Raw genomic sequence first — 17,931 nt, forward strand, 5'->3', positions numbered from 1 at the left:
TGGCTTTTCAGAGACTTGGAGAAGGAGAGCCCTGTTTCTCAACATATATGCAATCTTGAATTGGAAGTCCACTGGTAGTTATTTTCATGGCTTTTGAGAGGAAACTTCTGAAGGGGGCATTCAGTGAGGCAGAATCTTGGTGTCTGTCACCTAGTCTAGTGGGTCTCTAGAGGTGAGAATGGCTTGTTTTAGTGTCCTCTTCAGGCTGGGAAGTGAGAACTTCTAGGAGAAAATGGTCTATCTCATCTGGAGTGACTGAGATGTACTAATATATTTCAGTTTTCCCATCTGCAAAATAAGGCTAATAACAGTGTATCAAAGAGTAACCAGTTAAAAGATATAATGGAAGAAAAGGTGCCATTTTTAAGAGCACCAAAGAAGATAAAATACTCAGAAATAAACTTAATAAGGAACTCTAAAACCTATATGAAGAAAATTTAAAATATCACTGAAGGACATAAAAGACGTTTGGAACAAATGAAAAGATATACCTTGTTCATAACAAAATATTCAACATCATAAAGATGTCAGTTTATTATAAATTTAATGGGATAATAAGAATCCTTGTAAAAACCTAGGTAAATTGGTTTTGAAAGAAATTGACCTTGACCAAATAATTTAACAAAGAAACTTTGGGGAAAAAAAAAAGCAAGGATGTTGGATAGAGGATTAGTGTGAGCAGACATTGCTATAAAGTGTCAATAGTTAAAAACTTGTGGTACTGGTATGAATAGAGGGCATAAGGGAGTAAAATGGAAAGCCTAGAAATACACCCTAATACATAGGAAGATATGGCAAAGATGGCTTCTCAAAAACCAACAGAGACATTATGTTTGTTTTTTTAAAATTAATTTACTTTTGGCTGCGTTGGGTCTTCATTGCTGTGTGTGGTCTTTCTCTAGTTGCGACAAGTGGGGGCTACTCTTTGTTGTGGTGCGTGGGCTTCTTGTTGTAGTGGCTTCTCTTGTTGCGAAGCATGGGCTCTAGGCGCATGGGCTTCAGTAGTTGTGGCACGTGGGCTAAGTAGTTGTGGCTCAGGGGCTTAGTTGCTCTGTGGCATGTGGGATCTTCCCGGAACAGGGCTCGAACCCGTGTCCCCTGCATTGGCAAGCAGATTCTTAACCACTGGGCCACCAGCAAAGTATTGAGGAAAAACTTTGGGGGAAACTGCATATGCATCTGTGGAAAATAAGATTGGAGATCTGCCTCATACCAGGGATAATTTCCAAATGGTTGAAGATATAATGTATTAAAGGAAACCATGAAATAGTCAAAAGAAAACATGGAAAATTAAATAAAATTGTTTTAGATGAGGAAAGGCATTTTGAACTGACTTAAAATGCAAAACTCCCCATAGAGCTCCATCAGCTTCCGGTCCTTCAGGAAGTCTAAGCTCTGCTCTGAGTTTGACGTGGCCGACTGCAGGGAGCTCTGCAACCCGTTGGTACCAAACCACACCCCTCGAACATCTGTGTGCCTGACAGGGTCTTGATGCTCCGGCTGGGTGTCAGGCCTGAGCCTCTGAGGTGGGAGAACTGAGTTCAGGACACTGGACCAACAAAGACCTCCTGGCCCCACGTAATATCAGTTGGCGAGAGTTCTCCCAGAGATCTCCATCTCAACGCTAAGACCCAGCTCCACTCAACGACAAGCAAGCTCCAGTGCTGGACACGCCATGCCAAATAACGAGCGAGACAGGAAAACAACCCCACCCATTAACAGAGAGGCTGCCTAAAATCATAAGAAGTTCACAGACACCCCAAAAAACACCACCGGATGTGGTCCTGCCCACCAGAAAGACAAGATCGAGCCTCATCCACCAGAACACAGGCACTATTCCCCTCCACCAGGAAGCCTACACAACCCACTGAAGCAACCTTACCCACTGGGAGCAGACACCAAAAACAGCGGGAACTACGAACCTGCAGCCTGTGAAAAGGAGACCCCAAACACAGTAAGATAAGCAAAATGAGAAGACAGAGAAATACAGAGCAGATGAAGGAGCAAGGTAAAAACCCACCAGCCCTAACAAATAAAGAGGAAATAGGCAGTCTACCTGAAAAAGAATTCCGAGTAATGATAGTAAAGATCCAAAATCTTGGAAATAGAATGGAGAAAATTCAAGAAACGTTTAACAAGGACCTAGAAGAACTAAAGATCAAACAAACAATGATGAACAACACGGTAAGTGAAATTAAAAATTCTCTAGAAGGAATCAATAGCAGAATAACCGAGGCAGAAGAACAGGTAAGTGACCGAAAAGGTAAAATAGTGGAAATAACTACCACAGAGCAGAATAAAGAAAAAAGAATGAAAAGAATTGAGGACAGTCTCAGAGAGCTCTGGGACAGCAAAAAGTACCAACTTTCGAATTATAGGGGTCCCAGAAGAGGAAGAGAAAAAGAAAGGGACTGAGAAAATATTTGAAGAGATTATAGTTGGAAACATTCCTACTATGGGAAAGGAAATAGTCAATCAAGTCCAGGATGCGCATAGAATCCCATACAGGAGAAATCCAAGGAGAAACACGCCAAGACACGTATTAATCAAACTATCAAAAATTAAGTACAAAGAAAATATATTAAAAGCAGCAAGGGAAAAGCAACAAATAACATACAAGGGAATCCCGATAAGGTTAACAGCTGATCTTTCAGCAGAAACTCTGCAAGCCAGAAGGGGGTGGCAGGATGTATTTAAAGTGATGAAAGGGAAGAACCTACAACCAAGATTACTCTACCCAGCAAGGATCTCATTCAGATTTGACAGAGAAATTTAAACCTTTAAAGACAAGCAAAAGCTAAGAGAATTCAGTGCCACCAAACCAGCTTTACAACAACTGCTAAAGGAGCTTCTCTAGGCAGGAAACAGAAGAGAAGGAAAACACCTACAATAACAAACCCAAAACAATTAAGAAAATGGTAATAGGAATATGCATATCGATAATTACCTTAAATGTAAATGGATTAAATTTACTCCAATCAAAAGACACAGACTGGCTGAACGGATACAAAACAAGACCCATATATATGCTGTCTACAGGAGACCCACTTCAGACCTAGGGACACATACAGTCTGAAAGTGAGGCGATGGAAAAAGATATTCCATGCAAATGGAAATTAAAAGAAAGCTGGAGTAGCAATTCTCATATCAGACAAAATAGACCTAAAAAAAAATACTATTACAAGAGACAAAGAAGGACACTACATAATGTTCAAGGGATCAACCCAAGTAGAAGATAGAACAATTGTAAATATTTATGCACCCAGCATAGGAGCATCTCAATACATAAGGCAAATGCTAACAACCATAAAAGGGGATATCGACAGTAACACAATAATAGTAGGTGACTTTAACACCCCACGTTCACCAATGGACAGGTCATCCAAAATGACAATAAATACGGAAACAAAAGGTTTAAATGACACATTAAACAAGATGGTCTTAATTGATATTTAAAGGGGATTCCATCCAAAAACAACACAATACACTTTGTTCTCAAGTGCTCATGGAACATTCTCCAGGATAGATCATATCGTGGGTCACAAATCAGCCTTGGTAAATTTAAGAAAACTGAAATTGTATTTTTTTCCGACACAATGCTATGAGACTAGATCTCAATTACAGGAAAAACTTTGTAAAAAATACAAACACATTGAGGCTAAACAATACACTACTGAGTAACCAAGAGATCACTGAAGAAATCAAAGAGGAAATCAAAAAATACCTAGAAACAAATGACAATGAAAACACAATGACCTAAAACCTATGGGATGCAGCAAAAGCAGTTCTAAGAGGGAAGCTATAGCAATACAAACCTACCTCAAAAAACAAGAAACATCTCAAATAAACAACCTAACTTTACACTTAAATCAATTACACAAAGAAGAACAAAAATACCCAAAAGTTAGCAGAAGGAAAGAAATCATAAAAATCAGATTAGAAATAAATGAAAGAGAAATGAGGGAAACGATAGCAAAGATCAATAAAACTAAAAGCTTGTTCTCTGAGAAGGTAAACATAATTGATAAACCAGTAGCCAGACTCATAAGACAAAAGGGAGAAGATTCAAATCAACAGAATTAGAAATGATAAAGCAGAAGTAACAAGTGACACTGCAGAAATACAAAGGATTATGAGAGATTACTACAAGCAACTATATGCCAATAAAATGGACAACCTGGAAGAAATGGACAAATTCTTAGAAAAGCACAACCTTCTGAGACTGAACCAGGAAGAAATAGAAAATACAAACAGTCACAAGCACTGAAATTGAAACTGTGATTAAAAATCTTCCAACAAACAAAAACCCAGGACCAGATGGCTTCACAGACGAATTCTATTAAACATTTAGAGAAGAGCTAATCCCTATCCTTCTCAAACTCTTCCAAAATATAGCAGAGGGAGGAACACTCCCAAACTCATTCTACAAGGCTACCATCACCCTGATACCAAAACCAGACAAAGATGTCACAAAGAAAGAAAACTACAGGCGAATATCACTGATGAACATAGATTCAAAAATCGTCAACAAAATGCTAGCAAACAGAATCCAGCAGCACGTTAAAAGGATCATACACCATGATCAAGTGGGTTTTATCCCAGGAATGCAAGGATTCTTCACTATATGCAAATCAATCAATGTGATACACCATATTAACAAATTGAAGGATAAAAACCATATGATAATCTCAATAGATGAAGAAAAAACTTTCTACAAAATTCGACACCCATTTATGATAAAAACCCTCCAGGAAGTAGGCATAGAGGGAACTTTCCTCAACATAATAAAGGCCATATATGACAAACTCACAGCCAGCATCGTTCTGAATGGTGAAAAACAAACCATTTCCACTAAGATCAGGAACAAGACAAGGTTTTCCACTCTCACTGCTATTGTTCAACATAGTTTTGGAAGTTTTAGCCCCAGCAATCAGAGACAAAAAAATAAAAGGAATCCAAATTGGAAAATAAGAAGTAAAAGTGTCACTGTTTGTGCATGACATGATGCTATACATAGAGAACCCTAAAGATGCTACCAGAAAACTACTAGAGCTAATCAATGAATTTGGTAAAGTAGCAGGATACAAAATCAATGCACAGAAATCGCTTGCATTCCTATACTCTAATGATGAAATATCTGAAAGAAACTAAGGAAACACTCCCATTTACTGTTGCAATGGAAAGAATAAAATACCTAGGAATAAACCTACCCAAGGAGATAAAAGACTTGTATGCAGAAAACTATAAGACACTGATGAAAGAAATTAAAAATGATACAGACAGATGGAGAGATATATCATGTACTTGGATCAGAAGAATCAACATTGTGAAGATGACTATACTAAAAGCAATCTACAGATTCAGTGCAATCCTTATCAAACTACCAATGGCATTTTTCACAGAATTAAACAAAAAATTTCACAATTTGTGAAAAAGACCCTGAATAGCCAAAGCAATCTTGAGAAAGGAAAATGGAGCTGGAGGAATCAGGCTCCCTGACTTCAGACTATACTACAAACCTACAGTAATCAAGACAGTATGATACTGGCACAAAAACAGAAATATAGATAAATGGAAGAGGATAGAAAGCCCAGAAATAAACCCATGCATATATGGTCACCTTATCTTTGATAAAGGAGGCAAGAATATACAATGGAGAAAAGACAGCCTCCTTAATAAGTGGTGCTGGGAAAACTGGTCAGCTACATGTAAAAGAATGAAATTAGAACACTTCCTAATGCCATACATAAAAATAAACTCAAAATGGATTAAAGACCTAAATATAAGGCCAGACACTATAAAACTCTTAGAGGAAAACATAGGTAGAATACTCTATGACATAAATCACAGCAAGATCCTTTTTGACCCCCATCCTAGGGAAATGGAAATAAAAACAAAGATAAATGGGACCTAATGGAACTTAAAAGCTTTTGCACAGCAAAGGAAACCATAAACAAGACCAAATGACAACCCTCAACATGGGAGAAAATATTTGTAAAGGAATTAACGGACAAAGGATTAACCTCCAAAATATACAAACATCTCATGCAGCTCAACATCAAAAAAACAATGCAATCCAAAAATGGGCAGAAGACCTAAATAGACATTTCTCCAAAGAAGTTATACAGGTTGACAACAAACACATGAAAGGATGCTCAACATCAGTAATCATTAGAGAAATGCAAATCAAAACTACACTGAGGTATCACCTCACACTGGTCAGAATGGCCATCGTCAAAAAATCTACAAACAATAAATGCTGGGGAGGGTGTGGACAAAAGAGGACCCTCTTGCACTGTTGGTGGGAATGTAAATTGATACAGCCACTATGGAGGTTCCTTGAAAAACTAAAAATAGAACTACCAAACGACCCAGCAATCCCACTACTGGGCATATACCCTGAGAAAACCATAATTCAAAAAGAGTCATGTACCACAGTGTTTATTGCAGCACTATTTACAATAGCCGGGACATGGAAGCAACCTAAGCGTCTATCAACAGATGAATGGATAAAGAAGATGTGGCACATATATACAATGGAATATTACTCAGCCATAAAAAGAAATGAGATTGAGTTATTTGTAGTGAGGGGTATGGACCTAGAGTCTGTCATATAGAGTGAAGTAAGTCAGAAAGTGAAAAACAAATACCGTATGCTAACGTATATTTATGGAATCTAAAAAAAAAAAAATGTTCTGAAGAACCTAGGGATAAGACAGGAATAAAGACGCAGACGTAGAGAATGGATTTGAGGACACGGGGAGCGGGAAGGGTAAGTTGGGATGAAGTGAGAGAGTGGCATGGACATATATACACTACCAAATGTAAAATAGTTAGCTAGTGGGAACAGCCACGTAGCACAGGGAGATCAGCTTGGTGCTTTCTGTCCACCTAGAGGGGTGGAATAGGGAGGGTGTGAGGGAGACGCAAGAGGGAGGAGATGTGGGAATATATGAATACGTATGACTGATTCACTTTGTTATTCAGCAGCAACTAACACAACAGTGTAAAGCAATTATACTCCAATAAAGATGTTTAAAAAATGCAAAACTCCTAAAAGAAAGGGTTCTGAAATTCAACTACATAAAATATAAAACATCTGCATTATAGAAAACAATAAGCAAGGACCAATGACAGCCTTTAAAAAATACTTGGAATTCATAATACAAATGAAGAACTAATCTCTTTAGTATATAAAGAACTAAAAAGATATAAGAAAAAGACCAGGAACCGAACAGAAAAATGGGCTACTGTATAAGAAGAACTTTTTACACTGTGTTGTATTTGTCTTTCAGGTACACGTGAACATATATAAAAATGACATTTACAGATTTGTAGCATAGTTAGTAATAGCAAAAGATTGGAAATAATTCAAGAATTCATTAGGGGATTGGTTCAATAAATTATGGAATATCTACACAGTGGACTGTTACACAGTTATAAAAACAGTGAAGAAGCTCTTTATATACTGATATGGAAAGTTCTGCAGGAAATATTAGAGAACTGCGCAAGAGTGTGCAAACATACTTTTTATGTAAAAAGTGGGGTGGAGTTGGAGGAATAAAACTGTTCTAATTTTTTGCGCAAAGAGTAGCATATTTACACATTGCTTTTTTACTTTGCTTTTTGTGGGTATATTCTTTAATATATATGCAAAAATTACATACATAAATATATATATTCTTAAAGTCTGGAAGAGTATATAAAGTGGGGAATTTAATGGGTAGGAATTGGGCAGACTGGAGACAGGGAAGGGAGGTAGATTTTTCACTATATACCTTTTGATACTCTTTTGATTTTTGCATGATAAAGTTATACCTGCTAAGAATTATAGTATATCAGGCATTTTCAGTTGGAAATCACCAGAACTCGATTCCTCTGCCTTCAGTAATCCTCCATTCTGTTTTCACCACCAACATAGCTAACCCTGTTATTGTTAGAAGTTCAATTTCCTTATTTTCTGGGAATTCTAGGAATATTAGACATTTGTAAGCACTTATTAAGTGTATAATCTGTATAAACGAACCAGAACAGAGCTCCAATATTTTAAGGTGCTTTGTAATCTAATTTATTAATATCCTCTGAAAGTAGGAAAATGTATTACTCCCTATGATGACAGGTAATAACTCTTATCATTTACAGACACACACAGCCACCTTGTAGCTTCAGTTTTACAACGTAAACAGAGAACACCAAACTCACCAGTTTAGGTATATCTCAACGAGATGTTCTCTTCAGTAGAATTTAAATATATTCTTTCACAAACAGACAGACATAAATAGACTAAAACCCATTTCTCTGATAGAGAATAGGTGCCTTTCTCTATCTGTCAAATATCACCACATGGTCAGACCATAAGAAAACTTCCCAGTCATACCCTATACCAATGGGGAGTAACTCACTGTCCACCAGTGTCACAGAACCATACCCAGCTGGGCAAAGTACCAGAAATAAACAAAAAACAAAGATTGGGGGATAAAAGGAAAGAAGTTCTATTGCTGCTTGGAATTCACTCCGGGGATCAAGGGAAGATATCCCTGGGAACAAGCAGTCCCTTAGGCGATGTGTCACTTGGACTTTTCTGTGGAACTTCAACTCCGTCAAGTATGATTTTTCATGTTATGAACAAGAAACTCATAAAATATAAAGTGAGTGTGTGTCAGAGATTCAAATATTTTTTTAATTAGGGAAGCAGCAAGATGGTAAGGCTAGTTCCCACAATTTGAAGAAAGTGTTATTCTCTCTTCTTTTTCCTTTTGATTGAAAATATCCAGGTTCAAGTCTGGAGATGTTTTACACAAAACTCTTTTAAATATAGCATTAGATTCTTTAGGTTTTATGGTTAGTAATCTTAACACTTTGTCCTTTCTGTTAGATATGCAGCTATAATTAATCACTTTAAGGGTAAAATTTGTCTATAATTTTAAAAGCATAGAAGAAAATAGTCAATTAAATAGATACTAAGTTTTTGTGGAGTTGATTCATTGTTACATGACACAAAACGTATATAAACAATTTTTATACCTTTTATGATAATGTGTAACATTTGCCAGTAATTTTTTTTTTTTTAAAGAAGATGTTGGGGGTAGAAGTTTATTAATTAATTTATTTATGTTTGCTGTGTTGGGTCTTCGTTTCTGTGCGAGTGCTTTCTCTAGTTGTGGCAAGCGGGGGCCACTCTTCATTGCGGTGTGCGGGCCTCTCACTATCGCGGCCTCTCTTGTTGCGGAGCACAGGCTCCAGACGCGCAGGCTCAGTAGTTGTGGATCACGGGCCCTGTTGCCCCGCGGCATGTGGGATCCTCCCAGACCAGGGCTCGAACCCGTGTCCCCTGCATTAGCAGGCAGATTGTCAACCACTGCGTCACCAGGGAAGCCCCCTACCAATAAATTCTTATTTTATACTTTTTTAAGGTATAACTTGCATATAAATAAACTCCACAGATCAGAAGAATGGAGCTTGAAGAACTTATAGAAATGTATACATTCATATACTCACAACATAATCAAATATAAATTATTGTCAGGACCCTACAAGACCCTTGCCCCTCCTATTCAGTACCTCTCCCAAAGGTAACCATTCTGACTTCTGTCACAATAGATTAGTTTTGCCTGTCCTCTAATACTACTCTTCTGTGTAATATTATATGGAAGATAGTATAAATTATTTATCTATTGTATTTTTGGTGGGATTTTTTGGTCTCAATAAATAATAGTATGATACTGGTATATATAAATACATTCTATTTTTGCATTTGACCTTATATTTTCTGATCTTGCTAAATTATTTTATTTATTAGGATTGTTTTTAGAGTCTGTTAGATTGTTTACATCCTGTATCATTTTCAAATAATGAGAATTTTATTTTTTCTGTTCTAATTTTTATACCTCTTATTTATTTTCCTTACCTTCTTAAATAAAACTGATTAAGAGGGACTTCCCTCGTGGCGCAGTCGTTAAGAATCCGCCTGCCAGTGCAGGGGACATGGGTTCGAGCCCTGGTCCGGGAAGATCCTACATTTTGTGGAGCAGCTAAGCCCATGCGCCACAACTACTGAGCCTGCGCTCTAGAGCCTGTGACTCACAACTACTGTAGCCCACGCGCCTAGAGCTTGTGCTTCGCAACAAGAGAAGCCGCTGCAATGAGAAACCTGCACACCGCAACAAAGATAGCCCCTGCTTGCCGCAACTATAGAAAGCCTGCACGCAGCAACAAAGACCCAACGCAGCCAAAAATAAATAAATAAAAACTGATTAAGATCTCAAGGACAATGTTGAATAGAAGACATTCTTGTCTTGTTCATGACCATTTTGACCATGCTTGTCAGCGGGAAAGCATCAGTTTTACCATTAAGTGTGATGCTAGGTGTGTGTGTTTGTGTGTGTTTTAATAATCCTCATCAAAACATACATGTATTTAAAAAATCATGAATAAGTATTAAATTTTACCTACTGAAATTATATATGTTTTTATTCCTTTATTTTAATGATGTGGTCAGTTTATAGGGATTGATTTTAGAATATTAAAATAATTTGTAATTTGGACTGAAACTCACTTGTTCACTATCCATTTTGCTAATATTTTGTTTAGGAGTTCTGCAACTATGTTCATGATGTTGAACCATAATTTTTTTTTTCTAGTAGTGTCTTTATCAGCTTGTTATGAAGGCTGTCCTGGCCTCATGGAACAGGTTGGTAGGTCTTCTTTTACTTTTATGCTCTGGAAGAATGTATGTAAGGTTGTTATTATTTATTCCTTAAATGTTTGAAAGAATTCGCCAATGAATCCATTTGGGCTTGCAGTTTTCTTACAGATTCATTTTCTTTAATAGCTATAAGACTATTTAAATCTTTTGTTTCTTGTTTCAGTTTTGATAAGTTGTGTTCTTCAGGGAATTTGTTCATTTAAACTAAATTCTCAATATATTGGAATAGAGTTGTCGGTAGTATCCTCAGAGTCTTTTATTTTTATTTTTTAAAGTATTTATTTATTTATTTGGCTGTGGTGGGTCTTAGTTGCGGCAGGCAGGATCTTCGTTACCACGTGCAGAATCATCTTTGCAGCGTGTGGGATCTTTAGTTACCCATGCAAACTCTTACTTGCGGCATGTTGGGACTATTTCCCTGACCAGGGATTGAACCCTGGGCCCCCTGCATTGGGAGCGCAGTGTCTTAGCCACTGGAACACCAAGGAAGTCCCTCTCAGAATCTTTTTTAATGTCGGCAGGCTTCTAGTTATATCTCCATTTTCATTCTTTATATTTGTGTTCCTTGTTTTTTTCTCAATGTTTTTTCCTAGGCGTTGTCCATTTTATTAATCTTCCAAAGAATCAAGTTTTGGCTTTGATTTCTTCTATTATACACCTGCTTTCTATTTCATTGATTTCTTTATTAAATTTTTTTTCTTTCTACTTTTTTGAATTAATTTTCTGTTCTTTTTCTAGATTTTTATGATGGAAGCATAAATCATTTATTTTTCAACTTGTCTTATTTCAGATAATATACATTTAGAGGTGTGAATTTTGCTCCAGCTCAGTTTTATTCTACACATTTTAATGTGTTTATTTTTGTTTTTCAGATCAAAATATTTTCTAATTTCTGTTGTGATTTTGTGTATTTGACTCTGAGTTATTCAGAATTTTGTTTCTTAATTTCCAAACATTTGGGAGAATTTTTAGTTATCTTTCAGTAACTGATTTTTAAAAAAAATAAATTTATTTATTTTTGGTTGCATTGGGTCTTCGTTGCTGCACATGGGCTTTCTTTAGTTGGGGAGAGTAGGGGCTACTCTTCGTTGTGGTGGGCAGGCTTCTCATTATGGTGGCTTCTCTTGTTGTGGAGCATGGCTCTAGGCATGCAGGCTTCAGTAGTTGTGGCACACAAGCTCAGTAGCTGTGGCTTATGGGCTGTAGAGGGCAGGCTCAGTAGTTGTGGTGCACGGGCTTAGTTGCTCCATGGCATGTGGGATCTTCCTGGACTAGGGCTCGAACCCGTGTCCCCTGCATTGGCAGGCGGATTCTTAACCACTGCACCACCAGGGAAGTCCCTTTCAATAATTGATTTTTAGTGTAATGCTCTGGTGGTCACAAAACACTTCGTTCATGATTTAAATTTTTTGTATTTGTTGAGACCACTTCATGGTCTAGCATATGGTCTTTTTGTAAATGTTTTGTATGCACTTGTAAAGAATGTATATTCTGTAGTTGTTGGGTTTAATGTTTTAGTTCAGGTTGGAAAATTGGGTTGTTCAAATCTCCTATATACTTACATTTTTTTCTTTTCGCTTGCTTATTCTATCAGTTACAGAGAAACGTTTGTTAAAATCTACACCTGTAAGGTGGATATAGCTATTTTCCTTTTAGTTCTTTCAGATTTTGCCTTATGTATTTTGAAGCTGTGTTGTTTGTTGCATATGGATTTTATTATTATTTTACTCTGTTGATTTGACACTTTTATCATCATGAAATGTCCCCCTTTACCTATTTTTAATTAGAATTTTTAGTCCATTTACTTTTTTATTGAGATATAATTTACATGCCATAAAATTCATTCCTTTAAAGTATATGATTATGTGGTTGTTAGTATATTTTCAAACTTACACAAACACCACCACTATCTAATTCTTGAACATTTCAGAAAGAAATCTCTTATTCATTGGTAGCAACTCTCCATTTGGTCCTCCATCAAGCCCCTGGTAACCACCAGTATACTTCCTGTCTCTGTGAATTTGATTATTCTAGATATGTTGTATATATGGAATCATACAATCTTTGGTCTTTTGTGTGTGACTTCTTTCATTAAGCATAATGCTTTTACTTTTCATCCATGTGGTAACATGGATTAGCACTTCATTCTTTTTTTAATGGCCAAATATCATTTTATTGTATGAATCTGGTAAATTTTTTGGTTCATTTTTCAGTTGATGCTTGTTTCTACTTTTTGGCTATTATGAATACTATTGCTATGCATATTCATGTAAAGGTTCTTGGTGGACATATGCTTTTATTTCTCTTGGTTAAATACCTAGGAGTGGAATTGATGGCTCATACAGTTTTTCTATGTTTAACATCTTGAGAAACTGCCAAACTGTTTTCTCTAGTGACTGTACCATTTAAATTCCTACCAGTAATGAGTGAGGGTTACAGTTTCTACACATGCTTGCTAACTAGTCCAGTCGTCTTAAAAATTATTAATAATATCCTTGGACTGAAGTTTACCATCTTGATATTTATTTATTTGCCTTGTTTATTCTTTGTGCCTTTATTCTTCCTTTACTGCTTTCTTTGGGATTAATCAAGTATGTTTTATTTTTCAAAATTTTCTCCTCTATTAGCTTTTTAGTTGTACATTTATTATTCTTTAGTGGTTACCATAGGGATTGTAACATATATCCTTGGAATGTTGCATTCTTCTCTAAAATAGGATTTATTTCACTTCCCAACCAATAGAGGATTCCTAAACTGTTTGGCTGCATGTACCCCTCCTATCCTTTGTGCTTTTTTATGTCTATTATGAACCTCGTAGGACATTATTTTTGTGTTTTCATCTGCTTTTACATCAATATTTACTTATGTTTCCCCACTTTTTGTGCTCATCATGCATTTCTGTAGATCTGGATCAGTTTCTTTTGGTTGGAAGAACTCTACTATTTCTTTTATTGAAAGTCTTCTGATAATAAATTCTTTCAGCTTTTGTTTGAAAATAAATTATTTTACCTGATTTATTAGTGGATAGTTTTGTGAGGCAGAGAGTTCTATGTTGGCAATATTTTCCCTTTTACTATGCTGAAGATTTATGCTATTATCATTTCCATTGAAATGTCCTCACATTGTTATCATTGCTCCTTTGAAATCAATTTGTCTTTTATTTTCTGGCTGCTTTAAAGAATTTCTCTTAGTAATTTTTTTTATAGCAGTTGGAGTGTAATATAGTTGTTTATTTTTTAAAATCCTGCTTGAGATGTGTAAGATTCGTTTGATCTGTAGTTTGATGACTGTCATCAGTTTTGAAAATTTTCAGCCTTTATTTTTAAAACATTGCTTTTGTTTCTTTTTTAAATTCATGTGTCTTATCTCTGAGTTGTGAATTTAGACATATTTGAGGCCTTTTTTGCGTATTTTATGCTGTTTTATGTATTTCTGTCACTTTTTTCTTAATGTGCTTCCATGTGGATATTTTATACTGAACTGTCTTCCAGTTCACTAATCCTCTCTTTAGTCATGTTTATTGTTCTATGAAACTGATCCAATGAGTTCTTAATTTCAGATATGGTATTTTTCAGTTTTAGGATGAACATTTTGTTGTTTTCCATAGATTCCAATTTTCTGTTGAAATTCTTCATCTTTTCATCTATTTCTTTCATTTTATTGAACATTAATGATAAATGTTTTTAGCAACTTGATAAAAATGTAGCTGAATATTTCTTATCAAGTTGTATATTACTCTTCTCCCTCTGCTTTGTCCTAGGCAAGTAATTGTTTGTAATTCATCTCATCTTGGAGATTCTTGTTTTACGTTAGAGTTTAGGCTAGTTGGTTGCCTGGAGACCTCAGTTTTCTGATGGATCCAAAAGAAGTCATGATTTCATAAATTATCTGCTTCTTCCTCTTGTTAGGCTGGGAGCGATGCTCTTTACAGCTTTCTGCATTGTAAACAGAAGCCAGAAATCCATGATAGCAATTTTAAAGTCTTTTTCTGATAATTCTAAAATCTGAATGAAATGTGAGTCTTTTTCTGTTTTGACAATTTATTCCCAATGTTTATTCATTTGTTCCTGTTTATTATTATTAATTTTTGGGGCATTCCTTGTCATGTTTATTGGATGCCACACAAGGTGGATGAGAAATTTGCAGAGGGTCTATAGGATGTTATTTTCCTCTGAGGACAGTTAATTTTTCTTCTGGCAGTTCTGATCATGTCAGGCCTTGATTTTAAGCTCGGTTAGAGCTTGTTTATTGCTATTTTGACCTTACTCCCAAGGCATGACTGTTCTGGAGTCTCAGTTGAGAGCCCAGCGTTTTTCTTTTCAGTACTCCTCTATCTTGGCAGGGCTTGCCTGCCAACCTCCATCTCCCCAGCATGGCTGGGCTGTTGAAATATCTGCTTGGCTTTTTGTTGCCCATCAGTTGTTTTTTGGCATCTTGTCCTATATACTTATGTAAGCTTAGGAATCAGTTAACAATTTGAGGGGAATTTTCATGTAGATTTTTAGGCTCCTTCTATATATATCTTTTGGGGGACATTTTTCACTCTGGAGCCTCCTCTGCTTTGGCAGCCCCAGTCTCCAGGCTCTGCCTTCTCAGCCCAGTTAAGGTACAGCAGTGTGCTTGGGCTCTATTTGCCATGATTGGTCTAGAAAATCTCTTATACCAAAGAATGATTAAATGTGGAATTTGCTTCATGGGCTCCCCTGCTCTCCAAGGATGTAGCCCCAGAAATCCTACCTGTAAAGCTTGCTTTCCTGTGCTTTCAGGCAAGTAGTTTTATATGTTTTTTCCAGCATTCATAGTTGTTCTTCTTGAGAATGCTAGTGCAATACACTATGTTCCATAAATTGGAACCAGAAGTGCCGTATCTCTTTTCTCATTTTGCATGTTCACTAATGCTTAGCGGAGTTCTATAAATATTGATGGCTGTTGCAAATCTTTTCAAGGTTCCAACTGTGTTGAACAGATAAAATCAGTCCTTATATAATAATTACCATAGAGTAAAGGATAACTAGTTATAAACCTCAGTTTTATCTCCTGGAATAAAAGCAGGTGTTGGTACATCAGGAAAGAGCTCTGAAAGCAGAGCAGAAATGGAGAGCCAATACTAGCCACTAAAACTCTTTTAACTGAACGTCAAATCTGGTATGATTATCTGTTCTTTGAATTGTGGTCATTGGAAAGCTGTCCTAGAAACAGGAACTCTTATCACAGTCTTTCATGTTTTGATCTCTAGGAAGATGAAGTCCTCAGTACATTCTGAAGAGGATGATTTTGTTCCAGAACTACACAGAAACGTTCACCCTCGAGAGCGGCCTGATTGGGAAGAAACACTTAGTGCAATGGTAAATCAGTTTTATGCATATGTATGTATGTTTATTTTACTTACATAAAGAAAAGGAACTGAGGAAGCATTACTCACATAAAAAGAAATTTTGTTGTTTGTTGCTTTGCTCATTTGTTCAGGAAATATCTGTTGAGAGAATTATCTATTCAAGGCACTGTTTTAGACTTTCTGGGCAGAGCTGTGAATAAAACACACACATTTTCTGCCTTTGTAGCTTATATTTTAATGAGGTAGGAAGAGAAGCAAATAATTAAATATATAATATGTCATGTGGTGGTATGTGCCGTCGTAGAAAATTAATGCAGAGTGGTGGGGTTACAGAGTGGGAGAAGAGAGTGTGAAAGAATAGTTGCTAGTTATATAGGATGGACACAGATGGCCTCTGGGAGAAGTTGAGGTTTGAGCAGACACCAGAGGGATGTGAGGGAGTGTGTTTATCTGGGAACAGATCATTTTAGGCAGTGGAAGAACAAGTTAAAGGCTGTAGCATAGAAATAAAAAGCAAGTTGGAAAAAAAACACAAGTAGGACATGTGGCTGAAACTGAGCTGGGAAAAGTAGAGGAGATGAGGTCAGAGAAGTGGCTTGTTGTGCTCCATGATAAGGACTTCGGTTTTTTATGCTGAGTGAGCTGGGAAACCATTGGAGGACTTTTAGCCAAGAAGTGACATGATCTGGCTTAAAATTTTAAAGGAAGTCTCTGGTCTCTGTGAATAGGCTAAAGAGGGAGGCAAAAAGAGGAAATAAGGAGACCAGTTAGAAGGTTATTATATTAGATGGACAGTGATGGTAGCTTGAACCAGGATGGTAGATGGGGAAAATGGTTCGATTCTGGATGTAGTTTTACAGATAAAGCCAAGCATTTTTACTCATGAATGGGACAGAGAGAGTAAGATAGAGATGTCAAGGATGAGTTCAAGTTCTTTGGCTGATCAGCCTGAAGAATGGAGTTTATGTTCACTGAGATACTGGAAAAGCAGTTCTTGTTTGTTGGGAGTTAGGTGGGAAAATCCTGTGCAGTGTAGTTTTTCCACATAAGTTTGAGATAGTCATTTAATCTATTATAACTTTTATAACTTTTTGTAATTCAGATCTGTTAATGAGAACAATTAAATTTGTTTTGCAGAGAATAACATTTTACTTAACTGGAGTTAAAAGTTAGTGATTCTTGTCAAAATTGGATGCAAATGTTCATTTGTCAATGCAGGTTTGTAATGAGATTTTACATATTTCATTTTTGAAAATGGCTTTTCCCTCAGGTACTGCCAAATATATCAATTTATGAGCATATAATTTTAATTGAGCATATTCGTTGCTTAGAAGGTGTTTATGGAATTCTGTTTCTTCTCTTGATATTTTCCTTTTAGCATAACATTACATTGCAAATTTCTACGCTGAGGAGATGTGAAATAGTCTCATCAAAGACAAACATGCCCCACACCCCTATTGAATCAAGTAATCCCTGGAGGTGCCAGCATGCCACTGAAAGGATATTCAGTAAATTTTTTTGCTTATTTAGAAACCTTTCACAGTTTTCCCATGTATTTTGATAACCTGCAATAAGTCTACATGGAATTTATCAATGGGAAGAAAGGCAGTATTTGTTATGTGGTGGTTTGTTTACTCTGTATTAAAATGTCATATGACGCGTAACATAGAAAGTTCCTGAATTTTGTTTTCTGGAGTTCACATTGATTTGTTTATGGAAATTACCATTTGTATCATATGTTCTTAGCATCTTTTATTATTATATTGGTACTCTAATTTCTTTATTTGTAAACTTTTTTTAAAATTAATTTTATTTTATTTATTTTATTTTTGGCTGTGTTGGGTCTTTGTTGCTGCACGCAGGCTTTTCTCTAGTTGCGGCAAGCGGGGGC

The 17,931-nt window shown here is 36.3% G+C and overlaps 1 protein-coding gene across 3 annotated transcripts in view; it reads left to right on the forward strand.

The window, feature by feature from the left end:
• ARHGAP32 (Rho GTPase activating protein 32) overlaps window positions 1–17,931 on the forward strand; it is a gene marked incomplete at its 5' end in the record, with an annotated part of 264,616 nt that overhangs the window by 97,876 nt on the left and 148,809 nt on the right. For all 3 annotated transcript variants that reach the window (XM_082844494.1, XM_082844492.1, XM_082844493.1), the window contains one exon: window positions 15,942–16,050. In XM_082844494.1, the coding sequence (XP_082700620.1) occupies window positions 15,946–16,050 (105 nt within the window). The remainder of the gene's footprint in view (window positions 1–15,941; window positions 16,051–17,931) is intronic.

The sequence above is a fragment of the Leucopleurus acutus genome (assembly GCF_964270905.1).
Source record: "Leucopleurus acutus genome assembly, chromosome: 8".
Lineage (NCBI taxonomy): Eukaryota > Metazoa > Chordata > Mammalia > Artiodactyla > Delphinidae > Leucopleurus > Leucopleurus acutus.